Source organism: Rhinatrema bivittatum, chromosome 1 (genome assembly GCF_901001135.1).
Source record: "Rhinatrema bivittatum chromosome 1, aRhiBiv1.1, whole genome shotgun sequence".
NCBI classification, from domain to species: Eukaryota; Metazoa; Chordata; class Amphibia; order Gymnophiona; family Rhinatrematidae; genus Rhinatrema; species Rhinatrema bivittatum.
In genome coordinates, this window is record NC_042615.1 from 136,654,376 (window position 1) to 136,668,808 (window position 14,433).

Sequence of the window (14,433 nt, forward strand, 5' to 3'; positions counted from 1 at the left end):
TATGCAGGCACGCCTGGGGATGGGGAGCAGAATCTGGAAGAGGCCAGAAAGAGCACAGCTACCTTTGTCCCCAAGCCCGGCTTGCATGCGAGTATCAATGGCTCCGAGTCTACATACAATCTAAATTGTCTCTTCGGTACTCCAGTTTGAGAAGATAATTATATCTTTGCTCTACATTTTTTCAGATCAACTAAATCCCCATACTAAGATTATCAGAAGAACTGAGATTTCCTTAGTATATTAATTAAAATACAACAATCAGGAAGCACTGTATGCCTGCATGTAAATATTTATTTATTTAAAATATTTCTATACCGGCCTTCATGAAAGGGATTCATATCAGGCCGGTTTACATGAAACAAGGGAAAAACCAAGTAACTATAAATAAGAAAGGTCGAAACAATCAAAGTTACAATAAAACAGGGGTATTAAAACTTGGGAGCTAGAGTAGCTAGGAATAAGTGAAGTAGGAGTAGGAGCGATAGAATTAACTAGTAATTATCATTAATATGTATGAAATTGGTAGACATTCAGTTCCTTGATCTGTATGATGAGTTAATTTGTGTTAGGGGAAGGCTTGGAGGAAAAGCCACGTCTTAAGTTTCCTTCGGAAGGTAAGGTGGAGGCAGGGTTCCAGTCTTAATCAGTCGGTAGTTTGTTCCAGAGGACTGGTCCTGCTGTAGAGAAGGAACGTTCTTTGGTGGTTGTTAGCCGGGTGGATTTGGTAGGTGGACTTGCAGCATTCCTTTATATGCCTCTCTGATGGGCCTGTCTGAGGCATGGAGTTTGAGTGGGGACTGTAGGTCTAGGGTGAGTTGTTTGTGAATGGTTTTGTGATTATGGTGAGTGCTTTATGTTGAATTCTGTATTTTATTGGCAGCCAGTGTAGGTTACGGAGGATAGGGGTAATGTGGGCACTTCGGTTAGTGTTAGTTAAGATTCTGGCTGCTGCATTCTGGAGCATTTGTAGTGGTTTGTTGTTGAGATGGGGAGCCCCAGGAGCAATGCATTGCAGTAGTCCGTTTTGAAAATAGTGTAGATTGGAGGACAGTTCTGAAGTCCTGGAAGTGGAGGAGGGTTTAATTCTTTTCAAACTTGAAGCTTGTAGAAGCATTCTTTGGTGATATTATTGATTGATTTTTTTAGGTTCAGATGATTGTCTAGTATGATTCCTAAATCTCTTGTTGAGAAATCTGTGTGTCCGGGAGAGATCGGTGTTAGTCAGTGTTCAGGGGAGATGAGCAGGATTTCGTCTTGGATGCGTTGAGAACCAAGTTCAGGCTGGAGAGGAGACTTTTTATGGATTTCAACAATTTTCCCAGTCGAGTGTTTTTGGCAGGGTTTCTTTATGGGGATCAATATCTGAACGTCATCTGCATAGAGGTAGTATGTTAATTGTAGGTTAGTGAGTAGTTGGCAAGGGGTAGTAAGTAGATATTGAAAAGGGTTGGAGATAATGAGAGCCTTGTGGAACGCCTAGCGTTGATTTATAACTTGGTGATTCTTTGTTGTTGACTCTCACCTTGTAGCTTCTATTGTTGAGGAATGAGTTGAACCAATTGAGGGCAAGACCCGTGATTCCAATTTCTGAAAGACGATTTAGGAGGATGGCATGGTTTACGTATCGAATGCCGATGAGATATCTAGAAGGACCAGTAGGTATGCAAGCCCTTTGTCTAGTCCCATGAGGATGTGGTGGTCTGATAGGGAGATGAGAAGGGTTTCTGTGCTGGCTGATTTCGAAAACCATACTGTGCAGGGTAAAGTATTTTATTTTCCTCAAGGTAGTCAGAGAGTTGTGTGTTAACAACTTTCTCTGTGAGCTTCGCTAGAAACGGCAGGTTCGATATGGGTCTGAAATTGGCGAGTTCTTTTGTGTCTAGATTGGGTTTCTTAGGAGGGGTTTGAGAGATGCTGTTTTTAGCTCGTCAGGGTAGATTCCTTGGGCAGGGAGCAGTTTATGATATTGGTGAGTGATCTGGAGATGGTGCTGGGGATGAGAAGCAGAAGTTTTGTAGGGATGTGGTCTGTCGGATGGATGGAGGGTTTCATTTTTTGAGAACGGATTCTATCTCCATGGTGGTAGTGGTTCGAAGGAGTCAAGGGTGTTTCTGGGGTGATAGTTGGTGTTGGAGTTGAAAACTGAGGTTGTTGTGTTAGTGGGGAGAAGTGCCAATGGGTTTGCAATTTTATCCTGAAAGAAGCGTGCAAGATCATTGGCTTTAGATTGAGCCTGTTCATCAGGGATGGTGGGGGCAGAGGGTTTTGTGAGTTGTGAAACAAAGAAAACAGAGCCTTGGCATCATATTGTATATCATGGATTCTGTTTGCGTAGAATTCCTTTTTAGTCTGTAGCAGAGAGGTCTTGTAGAGATGGAGGAAGCGTTTGTAGTCTGATAGAGTTTGGTGTTGGGGTTTTTACGCCATGTGCCTTCTTTATGTCTGAGGTCTAGCTTCATTTGTTTAAGTTCTGGGGAGAACCATGGTTGTTTCGTTTTTTGTGACCAATTGATGATTTTTGTCATTTTCGGGCATAGTTTGTTGGCAATTGTTTCCGTGATACTGCTCCAAGTGAAGCGCAGAGTTGGGGTTGGAGTAGTCCAAATTAGGGAGATCTTTAGTTAGCTGTTCGCTAAGAGTGTCAGAAGGGCATAATTTCCGGAAGTGAATGGTAGATGAGGCTGAGTTTTTGCAGGATTTACTTTGGTAGTGAGAGTAGTTGATATCAGGGAGTGGTCTGACCAGGGTACAGGGGTGCAGACTGGAGCATTCTTGTGAGACAGGTTTGAGTTGATGAATATGAGGTCCAGTGTGTGACCAGCTTTGTGGGTAGGTTTGTTGATGATTTGTTCAAAACCCATTGCTCTGAGAGTGGAGAGGAAGGTTCGCAGATAGGAGAGAGTGGCGAGGCATCGACATGAGATTGAAATCCCCCAATATCATAGCCGGTAAGTCTGTATTTATGTATTTGGCAATCGTTTCTATGAGAGGGGAGGCTTCAGTGTCCAATATTCCTGGTGGGGCGTAGACTAGGAGAATTTGGATGTGTTTTGACTTGAATAAACCTAGTTCCAGTTTTTTGAGGAAGATTGACAGGTTGCTGTGTTAGATGGATTCTTTCTTAGTAGCTAGTAAAGTCCTCCTCCTCTTTTTTTGGTCTTGGGATTGAGAAGAAGTCGTAGAGGTGTATCGGTAGTTGGTTTATCAGGGGGATGTCGGAACTTTTTAACCAGGTTTCTGTGATGGCACAGATGTCTGGTTTGGAATCCAGCAGAAATCATTGAGGATGTGGGTTTTCTTAGTGAGGATTGGGCATTGAAAAGTGTCAGAGAAAATAACGTGAATCCTAAGTTGGGTGAGAGGTGAAATCAGATAGGGATGAGAGATCTCTTAGTGTGGTTCATGGTCGAGTAGAGGTCTCAAGTTATGAGAGACGTGGCGATGATAATCGGGATGGGGTAGGTTAGCATGTTGGCTCCGTAGATTGACTCTGCTGTTGATGTAGGAGTGGTAGAAGGTTGATTATGGGTTTGAGTTGTTTGCTTCTTCCGCTGGTAGATGTGGAGGGTGAATGCTGTGAAGGACGATTGCTGCTCTGTGGATGAGTGCTGGAGGGTGAATGCTGTGAAGGACGATTGCTGCTCTGCTGGATGAGTGCTGGAGGGGTGAATGCTGTGAAGCGATTGCTGCTCTGCTGGATGAGTGCTGGAGGGGTGAATGCTGTGAAGGACGATTGTGCTCTGCTGGATGAGTGCTGGAGGGGTGAATGCTGTGAAGGACGATTGCTGCTCTGCTGGATGAGTGCTGGAGGGGTGAATGCTGTGAAGGACGATTGCTGCTCTGCTGGATGAGTGCTGGAGGGGTGAATGCTGTGAAGGACGATTGCTGCTCTGCTGGATGAGTGCTGGAGGGCTGAATGCTGTGAAGGACGATTGCTGCTCTGCTGGATGAGTGCTGGAGGGTTGACAGCTGTGAAGGACGATTGTTGTATCCGCTGAAAATCCTCAATAAGTTAGGGGGTGAGCAGCTGTGAGGACTGGCTAGGCCAGGTGCGTGAGTAGTTGAGAGATCTGTGGTCTCAAAGGGGGGGGGCCCTGTGAGACTGACTCCTTAGGTTGCGGGGCGCCGTTTAAGGACTGAAATTTAAGTTCAAGGTGCTTCAATATGCCTTCTGTTTGGTCTGGTGCCTTACAGTGTCTGTGTTTGACGCCCACCGTTTGCTTGGAGCTTGGAGCTAGGGCCTGTCGTATTTAAAGTGTAAATACCTGGAAGGTAGTCTGTGCCGTTTGCGAGAGGCGTTGCTATGGTTGATTGATTGCCGCAGTTGTTGTTGTTGTTGGTGTTGTTGCTTTGCTGCAGGTTGGAGTATATAAGATCCGCTGCATGATGTTAGGATTTCTTTGGTTGTATCTATTTCTTGCAAGGGAAATAGAGTAGCAGGGTAGTGGAGGACGTCCGGTGCTGCCCGAAGGGGCGCACAATGGGCAGGTCCCTTTGTCGCGCTCCTTCGGCGCGCGACGCCAGAGTGTCTGTGCGAATTAAAGGGTCTCTCCGCGCTTGCTGATTGGTTACATACACAAATTCAGTGCAAAACCAGTGTTAATTTGCGATAAGTTCATTTGTTTAGCGAGTAAAAGACAGCAGTTAGATGTAAAGCACAAAAATTAAAACCTTTACTCATTCTTAGAGTGATCTTCAAATCGTTTACCCAGGTAAATTGGCCTGTCTGAAAACTGCCCTCCTCAGAGAGGGTTAAAAAAAAACCCAACCCACCCCCCCCAAATAAGCATGGAGTTCACAACATATGCCCTTTCAAGTTGTACTAAAAAAGGGTGTTCCTTCAGGTGTGTGCCTACTTAGCACTTTCAACTGTTTTACTGCCCCTGCCCCACTCCCTTAAATATGCACACTTTACATGCTTAATTTTCTAAAAGAAACCATGCATGGTAAAAGTACCCACAATACTTTGCATCTCTGTAGGCTATGCCAAATAGACCCCTCCCCCCATTTAAGATCTCCCAGGTATTTTTATATATCTCATGAGCACGGAGCCCATTTCTGGTGCACTGGGGCTTGGACTCCTTGAGGCTGCAGTAACTCAGGAGCTGGGGACTTCGTTTCCAGCGTGCAGGGGGTGAATCTCGGCACAGCATGCTCAGCCTTGCCTCGAAATGACAACAGTAAAATATGTTCATAAGAATGCTAGGTGGCAGTAAAATTCTAGCAGATTGTCAGTAAAAAACAAATCACTCAAGAGTTGGCCAACTCTGACTCAAATGAGTGGCCCAATCCAGCTAAGTGGTAGGAGGGGATTGGGCCTAATGGGGAAGAGTTGAGTTATAAGTTATCCAGCTAATTCTGGCACCCCATAGACCTGTCCTAAAGTCAGCCACACAGCGGCTGAATATGGATCTCTTAAACTGATGACAGTACCAATAGCTTCTAGGAAAAGAAAATCTACAAGAAATGATAAATTATGCATAACCTGTAAGATCTGTGAGCTTGAACACTAAGATGACAAAATCATGTTGAATCGGTAAAAAGAATTCTAACATTACAGAAATGTTTGCTGAAGGACAGAAACTAGAACAAATCAAAAAACATTAAAATACCTAGATAGTTGGGCCACTGAAGATGAAAGTGTTTAACAGAAGTAAAAAGAAGAACTGAGAAAACTAAAAATAATTTTTGAGATTGTAAAGAGTTCTTTAGGAGAATTCAGATTTAACCTATAGCAAACAAAATACAAAACATTTGAAATGAGGTACCATACTATAGGAGCATTCTGAAGATTAGCTGGAAGGACATGATCTCAAATGAAAGGGTGCATGAGATGATAGTTGTTGGAAGATCCGGTCAAAAGGGAAAATGAGATTCTGTTCATTTACTCAGAGGCTCTGGTGGAGGACATGACAGAGAAGAGAGCGCACAGTTTGGGATCATGACATCAATAAATTGTCAAAATCTGGAAACAAAGTAAAGAGGAAAGCTGAGCACAGACAAAATTAGTGCAGCTTAAGTGCCAGCCTTCATATCAAAGATGGTACTTGATAATGGCAGGAGCGACAGTTTCTGTCTGCCCCCATACCATATAAACTCCTTCGTACTGACACATCAAAGGCATTCAATTAACCAATCAATCAATTAAATTGTAAACCAGTCTGGTCTATATTGGAAAGACGGTATATAAATAAACTTGTAACCACAGCAACACGAATTTTGCTTATAAAGCAGTTAAAAATGATTTAGCAGACCTGAGGAAAATGCCAAATACTATAAGAACATATATGTCATGTCATGCTGAGCCATACCAAAGGTTCATTAAGACTAGCATCCTGTCACAGATGATGGCCAGTCCGGGTCGTAAGTACCGGCAGATCCCAAACGGGCGGATTTTAAAAGCCCTGCTCGCGTAAATCCACCCGGATTTACGCGAGCAGGGCCCTCGCGCGCCTATTTTGCATAGGCCGCCGGCGCGCAAGTCCCGGGGGTTTTTTTAGGGGGCGTGTCGGGGCGGGGCTGAACGATGCGGCGGTTTGGGGCGGGACACGGTGTTTCGGGGGCGGGCCCGGGGGCGTGGTTTCGGACCGGGCGTTCCGGGGGCATGGCCGCGCCCTCCGGAACCGCCCCCGGGTCGGGTCTTGGCGCGCCAGCAGGCCGTTGGCGCGCATGGATTTACGTCTCCCTCCGGGAGGCGTAAATCCATGGATAAAGGTAGGGGGGAGGTTTAGATAGGGCCGGGGGGGGGGTGGGTTAGGTAGGGGAAGGGAGGGGAAGGCGAAAGAAAGTTCCCTCCGAGGCCGCTCCGATTTCGGAGCGGCCTCGGAGGGAACGGAGGCAGGCTGCACGGCTCGGTGCGCGCCGGCTGCCCAAAATCGGCAGCCTTGCGCGCGCCGATCCAGGATTTTATAAGATACGCGCATATCTTATAAAATCCAGCATACTTTTGTTTGCGCCTGGTGCGCCAACAAAAGTACGCGATCGTGCTTTTTTAAAAATCAACCCCAAAGAGTAGATCATTCCTTGTTGCCAACTCTCAGGGATAATTGATGGCTTTCCCAAATCTACCTGGTTAACAGAGGTTTCTGGACATTTCTGCTCAGATTAATTGGTGAAGTTCTGCTAATCTCTTTACAGGTTGTCAATAGATGTTAAAGATATAAGGTCTGGAAACCAGCAAACAAAATGTTCCCTTCAAATAAAATATTCAATAGAATGTTCTGAATGGAATGGGTAACTAAAGCATTAATTGTGCGAACTCTCACAGTATGATATCCTGAAAGCATGCCATCAATCTTGAGGCCCTGAGAAAGCAGGAGGGCCACTTATCACTTAACAGTAACATATACTGGTTAGGTGAAGAGCGCAACAGGCCAGGTTCTGGCAGGTAACGAGGTCAGTGACTCTGAGCTACACAGAAGACAGTGGTAGGAACTGGGCAATAACTTTATGGGGTCCAGGCAGGCCAGGCCATCAGGAAGAGAAGCTGTAGCTCAGCAGAAGCTGCTGGAAGAGGAGCAGCATCAACGAAGACAGACTTTGGGGATTGGGGGAAGAACAAAGTGACTGAGCTCAGGCTCCAGGTTCCCATGTGTGGGGGAGGAGGAAGAGAAGATGGAAGGACAGCTGTGGAGACCCAGAGCATGAGCTCATTTGCTATGTTTTCACAGCGCCTCCTCCTCCATCACAGTGTCTTCTCCTTCCACTGGAAGCACCAGCCATAGTCTTCTCTTTCTGCAGCAGTTGAATTTGAAGTGGTGGAGGTGAAAAAAAATTATAAGCAGAACTTAAAAGGAGTTGGGGGAGGGGATAAATATGAAAAGTAGTAGGGGATGAGGGAGGAGCTGGAGGAAAGAAAGACAAGAGGAAAATATGGCAGGAAGAAGGGGGAAGTGATAGATAAGAGACGATGAAAGACTAGAAGGTAGCAGTGAGGTGAGAAATAAAGGAATAAAAGACACAAATGACTTGGATAAAGAGGAAGAGAAGAGATGGAGGGAAGTGACATGGGTAAGAAAAAACAAAGACAGAGGGAATAGAAAGAACCAGAAAAAGTATCCAGAAAAGGAAACAAAAAATGAAATAAAAGCAGGAGAGAGAATACAGAAAGGGGAAACAAAACCTCAGATAAAAGGGAGAAAAACATATTTTCAATTTACATATTGAATTGTGCGACATTTGGAAGTTTTAATTTATGTGTGTATGTACTTTTCTTTTAAATTACATAACAAAAGGTGAGTGTAGAGAGAGAGAAAAAGTCCTTACAAGTTCATAATCTTTTGCATTTTTATTCAAAAGAAACTCCTAAGTTTTAACTTGGTGAATAGATACACTAAATAACTGTCCCCTGACTCGGACACCGTGTTCCGCCCCAAAGGCCTTGTCGGGACAAGAAACCAAGATTCATATACTCTCATTGGTACATTCTTCTATTCACAGTGTCTGTGTCAGGGGACATTTCTTTAGTGTATCAGCTCATCAATTTAAGACTTAGGAGTTTCTTTTAAATAAAAATGCAAGAGACTGTGAACTTGGAAGGACTATTTCACTCTTCCTACACACACCTTTTGTTGTGTGATTACATACAGGGTGGATTTATTCTCCGCCTTCTTCTTTGGTTTTTCTTTTAAATGACATGTATAGTAACTGTCACACAACACTGCTCTGCTCAGCAGCTCTGTACTTTAAGTACAGGTCCAGTGCACAACAAGGCTACTCCAACTCCTCTGGACTCTCTATTTCAGGCGTTAGGTTCAGTGTCAGACTGTGGGTGAATGACGTTGGAAGACTGGAGCTTGTGGACCCAATTATAACATAAGCTGTCAAACCTAGGAAAGTTTGTCTGCCTAAGATGGGGGAGAGAGAAAGCACAAACCCTGCGTCGCTGGAAAAGAGGGTTCATGGCACCATAGCCCCAGCTGACTTGAGCTAAAAAAAAAACAAAAGAAGGAGAAGGAAACTTCCAGATAAACCAACAAAAATAACCCAGATAAAGAAATCATCCAGGTCTCACCTGTTGTCATGATGTTTGGAAGCTTAGTTTAAAAAAAAAAAAAAAAAAAAAGAGCAAGGTCCTCGGTTCAGAATTTGAATAAAGCCCTCACATACCTGTTGAACAAAGACATTATTTAGGTGACTGGCAAGTCGTCGTGCAAACTGCTCACACAAGTCTGTGAATAGCTGCTGCTGCTGTTTGACACACTGAAGCATGTCATGTCCTGAAATCAAAGAAGAAAACATTTCCCAAGATTAGTGTGCGGGATAAAATTAAGCCAGGAAAAAAGAAGCACATTCACAGTTCTGTTTGCAGGGAGGTTGAAATTACTTCTTACCTGATAATTTCCTTTCCTCGAAATAGGGCAAGCCAGTCCACGCCAGTGGGTTGTGCACCAGCAGGTGGAGACTGAGCACAATGACTTGCTAACTTCCATCTCATATAGCTCATCATAGACATCAGCCAGCCAGTATTTTTCTTCAAAAGCCAATTGTGGACACTAAATCAACTAAATATTATTGCATCATACCAATAATCATTCAAAACAGAACATTCTTCCATTACTTAATTTAACTTTTTTTTAAACATATTGGAAGCACTGGACTCAGCTCTGCCAACAACAGACTCATAGGAAAAAAATGTAAAATGAATATCATAGAATGAAACTTACTTATCAGGTACCGCACAAATCCATGCACATCCGAGATCCTTGCAATACAATAAGTCCTTAATAAGATTCTCACAAAATAGAAGAAAGTCAACCATCTCAAGGCAGCCCAGGGTGGGATGGTGGCTTGCCCTACGTTGAGGAAAGGAAATTATCAAGTAAGAAATAATTTACCTTTTCTTCATTCGGGCAAGCCAAGCCAGTCCACACCAGTGGGATGTACCAAAGCTACTCCCCAGAAGGGTGGGAGGCTGCCTAAGGCCCAAGCAGCAATGCCCTTGCAAAGGACAAATCCTCCTGCACAGCCAAATTTAACCAATAGTATGTGGCAAACTTATGCAAGGAATACCACATCACCACTTTACAGATCTCTGCTGAAGAAAGCAAACGCAATTCTGCCCAAGAAACCACCTGCGCCTGGGTCAAATGCACTTTTATCTGCTTCGGAAGAGGCTTCCCGGAATCCACATAAGCCACTGTCACCACTTCCTTAAATCCACCAAGCTACCGTGGCACGAGAGGCTGCCTGCCCTTCTTCACTCCTCAGTGAGGGAAAAAGAGCCGATCCGTTTTATGTAAGACATTGGTAACCCCCAGATAACGCAATAAATGCCACAGCACATCTAACGGCTGAAATTTCCTGAATTTCTGACCTTCCAAATCCCTATTTAAGGATGGTAAAAAACCAACTGATTCAAATGAAAATCTGAAGCCACCTTTGGAAGACAGGCAGGTACTGTCCTTAACTGGACTCTATCCGGAGTAATAACCAAAAGGCTTTGCTACACGATAAAGCTTGCAATTCTAAAATCCACCTCGCCGAACAAATAGCAACCAGAAACAGTGTCTTCAGGGTCAACAACTGCAAAGAAATACCCCTTAGAGGATGAAAAGTCAGACCCGTCAAAACAGGAGGACACCAGATTCAAATCCCACAAAGGCACTGGGAAATGCAAGAGGGGTCTAAGGTACTTCACACCCCTCAGAAATCTAGACACATCTAGATTTGAAGAGGGAGCTTCCCCTGTATGCATCCCCGATAACACGCTATGGCAGCCACCTGAACCTTGAGCATGTTTCAAGGCTAAACCTTTACTCAGACCTTCATGTAAAAACTCCATGATCAAAGGAATACATGCTGAAGCGGGAAGACAAGATTGGCCCTGACACCAATGTTCAAAGAGCTGCCAGACCCAGATATAGGCCAAGGAGGTGGAAAATGTTTGCGTTTGCAAGACAGTTTCCACCACTGGTTCAACAGTCAAGCACTCTCAAAAGCCAAATCATAAGACAAAACCAATCTGGATTGTCATGAAATACCAGATCCTGCCGCAGAAGGGCCCCCCCCCAGCAAAGAGATCTGCCACAGATCCTCCGCCCACAGATGATGGAGACCCGCGTACCATGGCCTGCACGGCCAATCTGGGGCCACCAGGAGCACAAAGCCTGGATGCCGCACTATCTTCAGTAGTAACCGATCGATCATGGGCCTCGGTGGAAACGCATATAGCAACTTTCCCCATGGACAAGACTGAACCAACATATCCATTCCAAGCGCTAGAACATCCCCAGTCTGACTGTAATGCTATCCACTTTTGCCTTCTTGCGGCTCACTATCAGATCCAGAAAAGGCCAACTCCATTGCTCCACGATGAGTCAAAACACTTTGGGGACCAATTCCCATTCTCCTGGATCCAACTCGTTACAACTGAGATAATCTGCCCGCATGTTGTCGACCCTTGCTAAATCAGAAGTCGAAAATGCTAGCAAATGCTGTTTCACTTATGGAAGGAGGAAATCCATTTCCTGATAGATTTGCAGACTTTCAGTCTCTCCTTGATGATTTATGTAGGCCACTGCTGTTGCATTCCCTGACATTTTCACAGCTTTTCCTTCCAACCACGCCTTGAACTGTAGAAAGGCTGGCCAAATTGCTTGGGCTTCCAGTCAGTTGATGGACCAAGATGCATCTTTGAGAGCCCACTATCCCTGCGCCACTAGCTCCCAACAGTGAGCTCCCCAACCCTGTAGACTCTCATCTGTAGTGACCACCAATCAGTTAGAAGTCTTAAACGCCATTCCTTTCCCTAGATGCTCCCTGCATAACCACCAGAGCAATTGTCCCCTCCCTTCCGGTGGCAAGATCAACAGCACATTGTACTCCTGAGACTGAGTATTCCAGCAAGCCAGAAGGGACCCTCTGCAGAGGATGCATATGGATGGGTGCCCAAGGAACTCTCTCTATCATCGTGGCCCTTGATCCCAGTATCTGTAGGTACAACCATACTGAAGGAGTGATGTAAATCTGCTGTTAGTTAAACTGCGGAGTTAGCAATCTGTTAATATTGGCTCCTAAAGAAGGAGGAGTCAGCAATCTTGTAGTGCCTCAGATATCGTCTTGCTAAGGAGTAGCAATCTGTAATGAATCTGATATAGTTGTGGGTGGATCCCTGGGCCGGTGGCAGATGACCACACCCCTGGGAGGATATCCCGAGAGAGACCACCAGCTAGGCTTGAGTATCGAGACAGACACACATTAGCTCTTTTATTAAACAGGTTTTTGAAACCACAGAGGTGGCAGTAATGAGCTGATATGCCCGGCAGGGCTGTAGTTCCTCAGGTACTGGAACAGCGATCCAGGATGGCTGAGCTGTTGAGAAACTGTAGAAAGTGAGTAGGCAGAGTTCATGAACAGAACTAGATGACAAAAACTCACATAAGGTCTCAAGGAAGCCCAGGAGCTGGAAAGCTTTAGGCCCTCGAGGAGCAAGTACCTGGTTCCAGGGAAAGCTCTGAGAGAGAGTGATGGTAACTCACAATTGTTTGTAGCATCAATAGCTTCCAAGCAGTAGAGAATCTTCAGAGTGTCCAGGAACATGGGCCCTCGAGGAGCGAGTACCGGTTCCTATCTGTAATCTGAAAGTAAAGAAAAAGAGCGAGGCCCCCGAGGAGCGGGTACCTCTGGTAAGTTCGAGAAGGCAGAATAGCTTGGGAAGCGTAGCCGAAGCAATCCCCTTGCTAACTCAGATAGTGAAATAGAGACCTTTAAATATTGGAAGCAGATGACATCATCTCAGGGGGATGTTTTGTTTGTAGCATCAATAGCTTCCAAGCAGTAGAGAATCTTCAGAGTGTCCAGGAACATGGGCCCTCGAGGAGCGAGTACCGGTTCCTATCTGTAATCTGAAAGTAAAGAAAAAGAGCGAGGCCCCCGAGGAGCGGGTACCTCTGGTAAGTTCGAGAAGGCAGAATAGCTTGGGAAGCGTAGCCGAAGCAATCCCCTTGCTAACTCAGATAGTGAAATAGAGACCTTTAAATATTGGAAGCAGATGACATCATCTCAGGGGGACGCCCCTGAGGTTCGCGCTCTTGCTTGTACTTCAATCAGAGCACGCACGTGCCCTATGCCTTCAGGCAACATGGCGGAACTGCAACGTCGAGCCGGTCCGGGGACGCCGGAGGGAGACGGCATGGAGTCGCTGCGGCAGCCAGCCGTCCATCAAACCCGGAGGGAGTTGCCACAGAGGTAAAGAGGGCGGAGTGAGGACATCGAGCAGCGACAGTCGCAACAAGGAGAGACTGCTGATCTCAGGGCTCGGATCTGTACCCAGATCTTCTGAATGCAGGATTCTGGAAGAAACACCTTGCTCTGTTCTGTATCGAACTGGACACCCAGATACTCCAAGACTTGAGAAGGCTGCAGGCTGCTCTTGGCCAAATTCACTGCCTATCCCAGGTGCTGCAGCAACTGAACCACTCTGTTCTTCGCCTTGGCTTGGATTAGCCAGTCCAAGTACGGATGAACTAGAATTCCCTCCTTGTGAGAGCTGTGGCCACCACCACCACCACCACCATTACCTTGAAAAAGGTCCTGGGCGCCGTGGCCAAGCCGAAAGGCAACGCACAAAACTGGTAATGGCGGCCTGAAACTACTAAGTGCAAGTAACGCTGATGTTTGCGAATCGGATTGTGTAGGTAAACTTCCGAGAGGTCTAGAGAAGTAAGGAACTCTCCCCTCTGTACTGCCACGATGACTGACATTAAGGTTTCCATTTGGAAATGGGTAACGTCGAAAGGCTCAATTGACCCATTTTAAATCTAGAATAGGTCAAAAGGAATCTTCCTTCTTGGGAACCATGAAGTAGATGGAATAACAGCCTGCATCTCCCCTGATCCTTTGGAACCAGAACAATGGACTTCAGAGTGTACAGCCTCTGAAACATGGCCTGAACCAATGCTTGCTTTTCCGCGGAATGGCAAGGGGAAATCATAAAAGCATCAGAGAGGAATGATAAGCTACAAGGCATACCTGCTGTGCACCACCTCCAAGATCCACTGGTCAGAAGAGTTGTGGGTGCACCTCTGATAAAATTGAAACAAGAGGCTGCCTAGCTCTGAAACTGGAGGATGGACCCCCAAATATTCATTGGGAGGATCGAGGAGCTCTGGAGCCAGAGGCACCGTCTTTACCTGGCTTCTTTGCTCGAAAGGACTGCGACCTCGCAAATTAGTGAGACCTCTGATTACTTGAACTTCTGGAAGAGTATAAACGAGTGTTCCAAAATCACCCCTTCGCTCACGAAAACTGGGAAGTAGATTTCCTGTCCTCGGGTAACCGAAGAAACTTGGACTCTCCCCATTGATCCACCATCTTCTCCCATTTCTCCCCAAACAATAAGTGCCCCTTAAAGGGCAACTTCATAAGATTGGACTTTGAAATAGTATCAGTGGACCAGTTACTCAGCCAAAGTAGTCTTTGGGCTGCAATCAC

General features: G+C 45.6%; 1 protein-coding gene across 3 annotated transcripts in view; it reads right to left on the bottom strand.

Annotated features, from left to right (window-relative positions):
* EXOC1 (exocyst complex component 1) overlaps positions 1-14,433 on the bottom strand; it is a 188,249-nt gene that overhangs the window by 120,504 nt on the left and 53,312 nt on the right. For all 3 annotated transcript variants that reach the window (XM_029587384.1, XM_029587375.1, XM_029587366.1), the window contains one exon: positions 9,109-9,218. In XM_029587384.1, the coding sequence (XP_029443244.1) occupies positions 9,109-9,218 (110 nt within the window). The remainder of the gene's footprint in view (positions 1-9,108; positions 9,219-14,433) is intronic.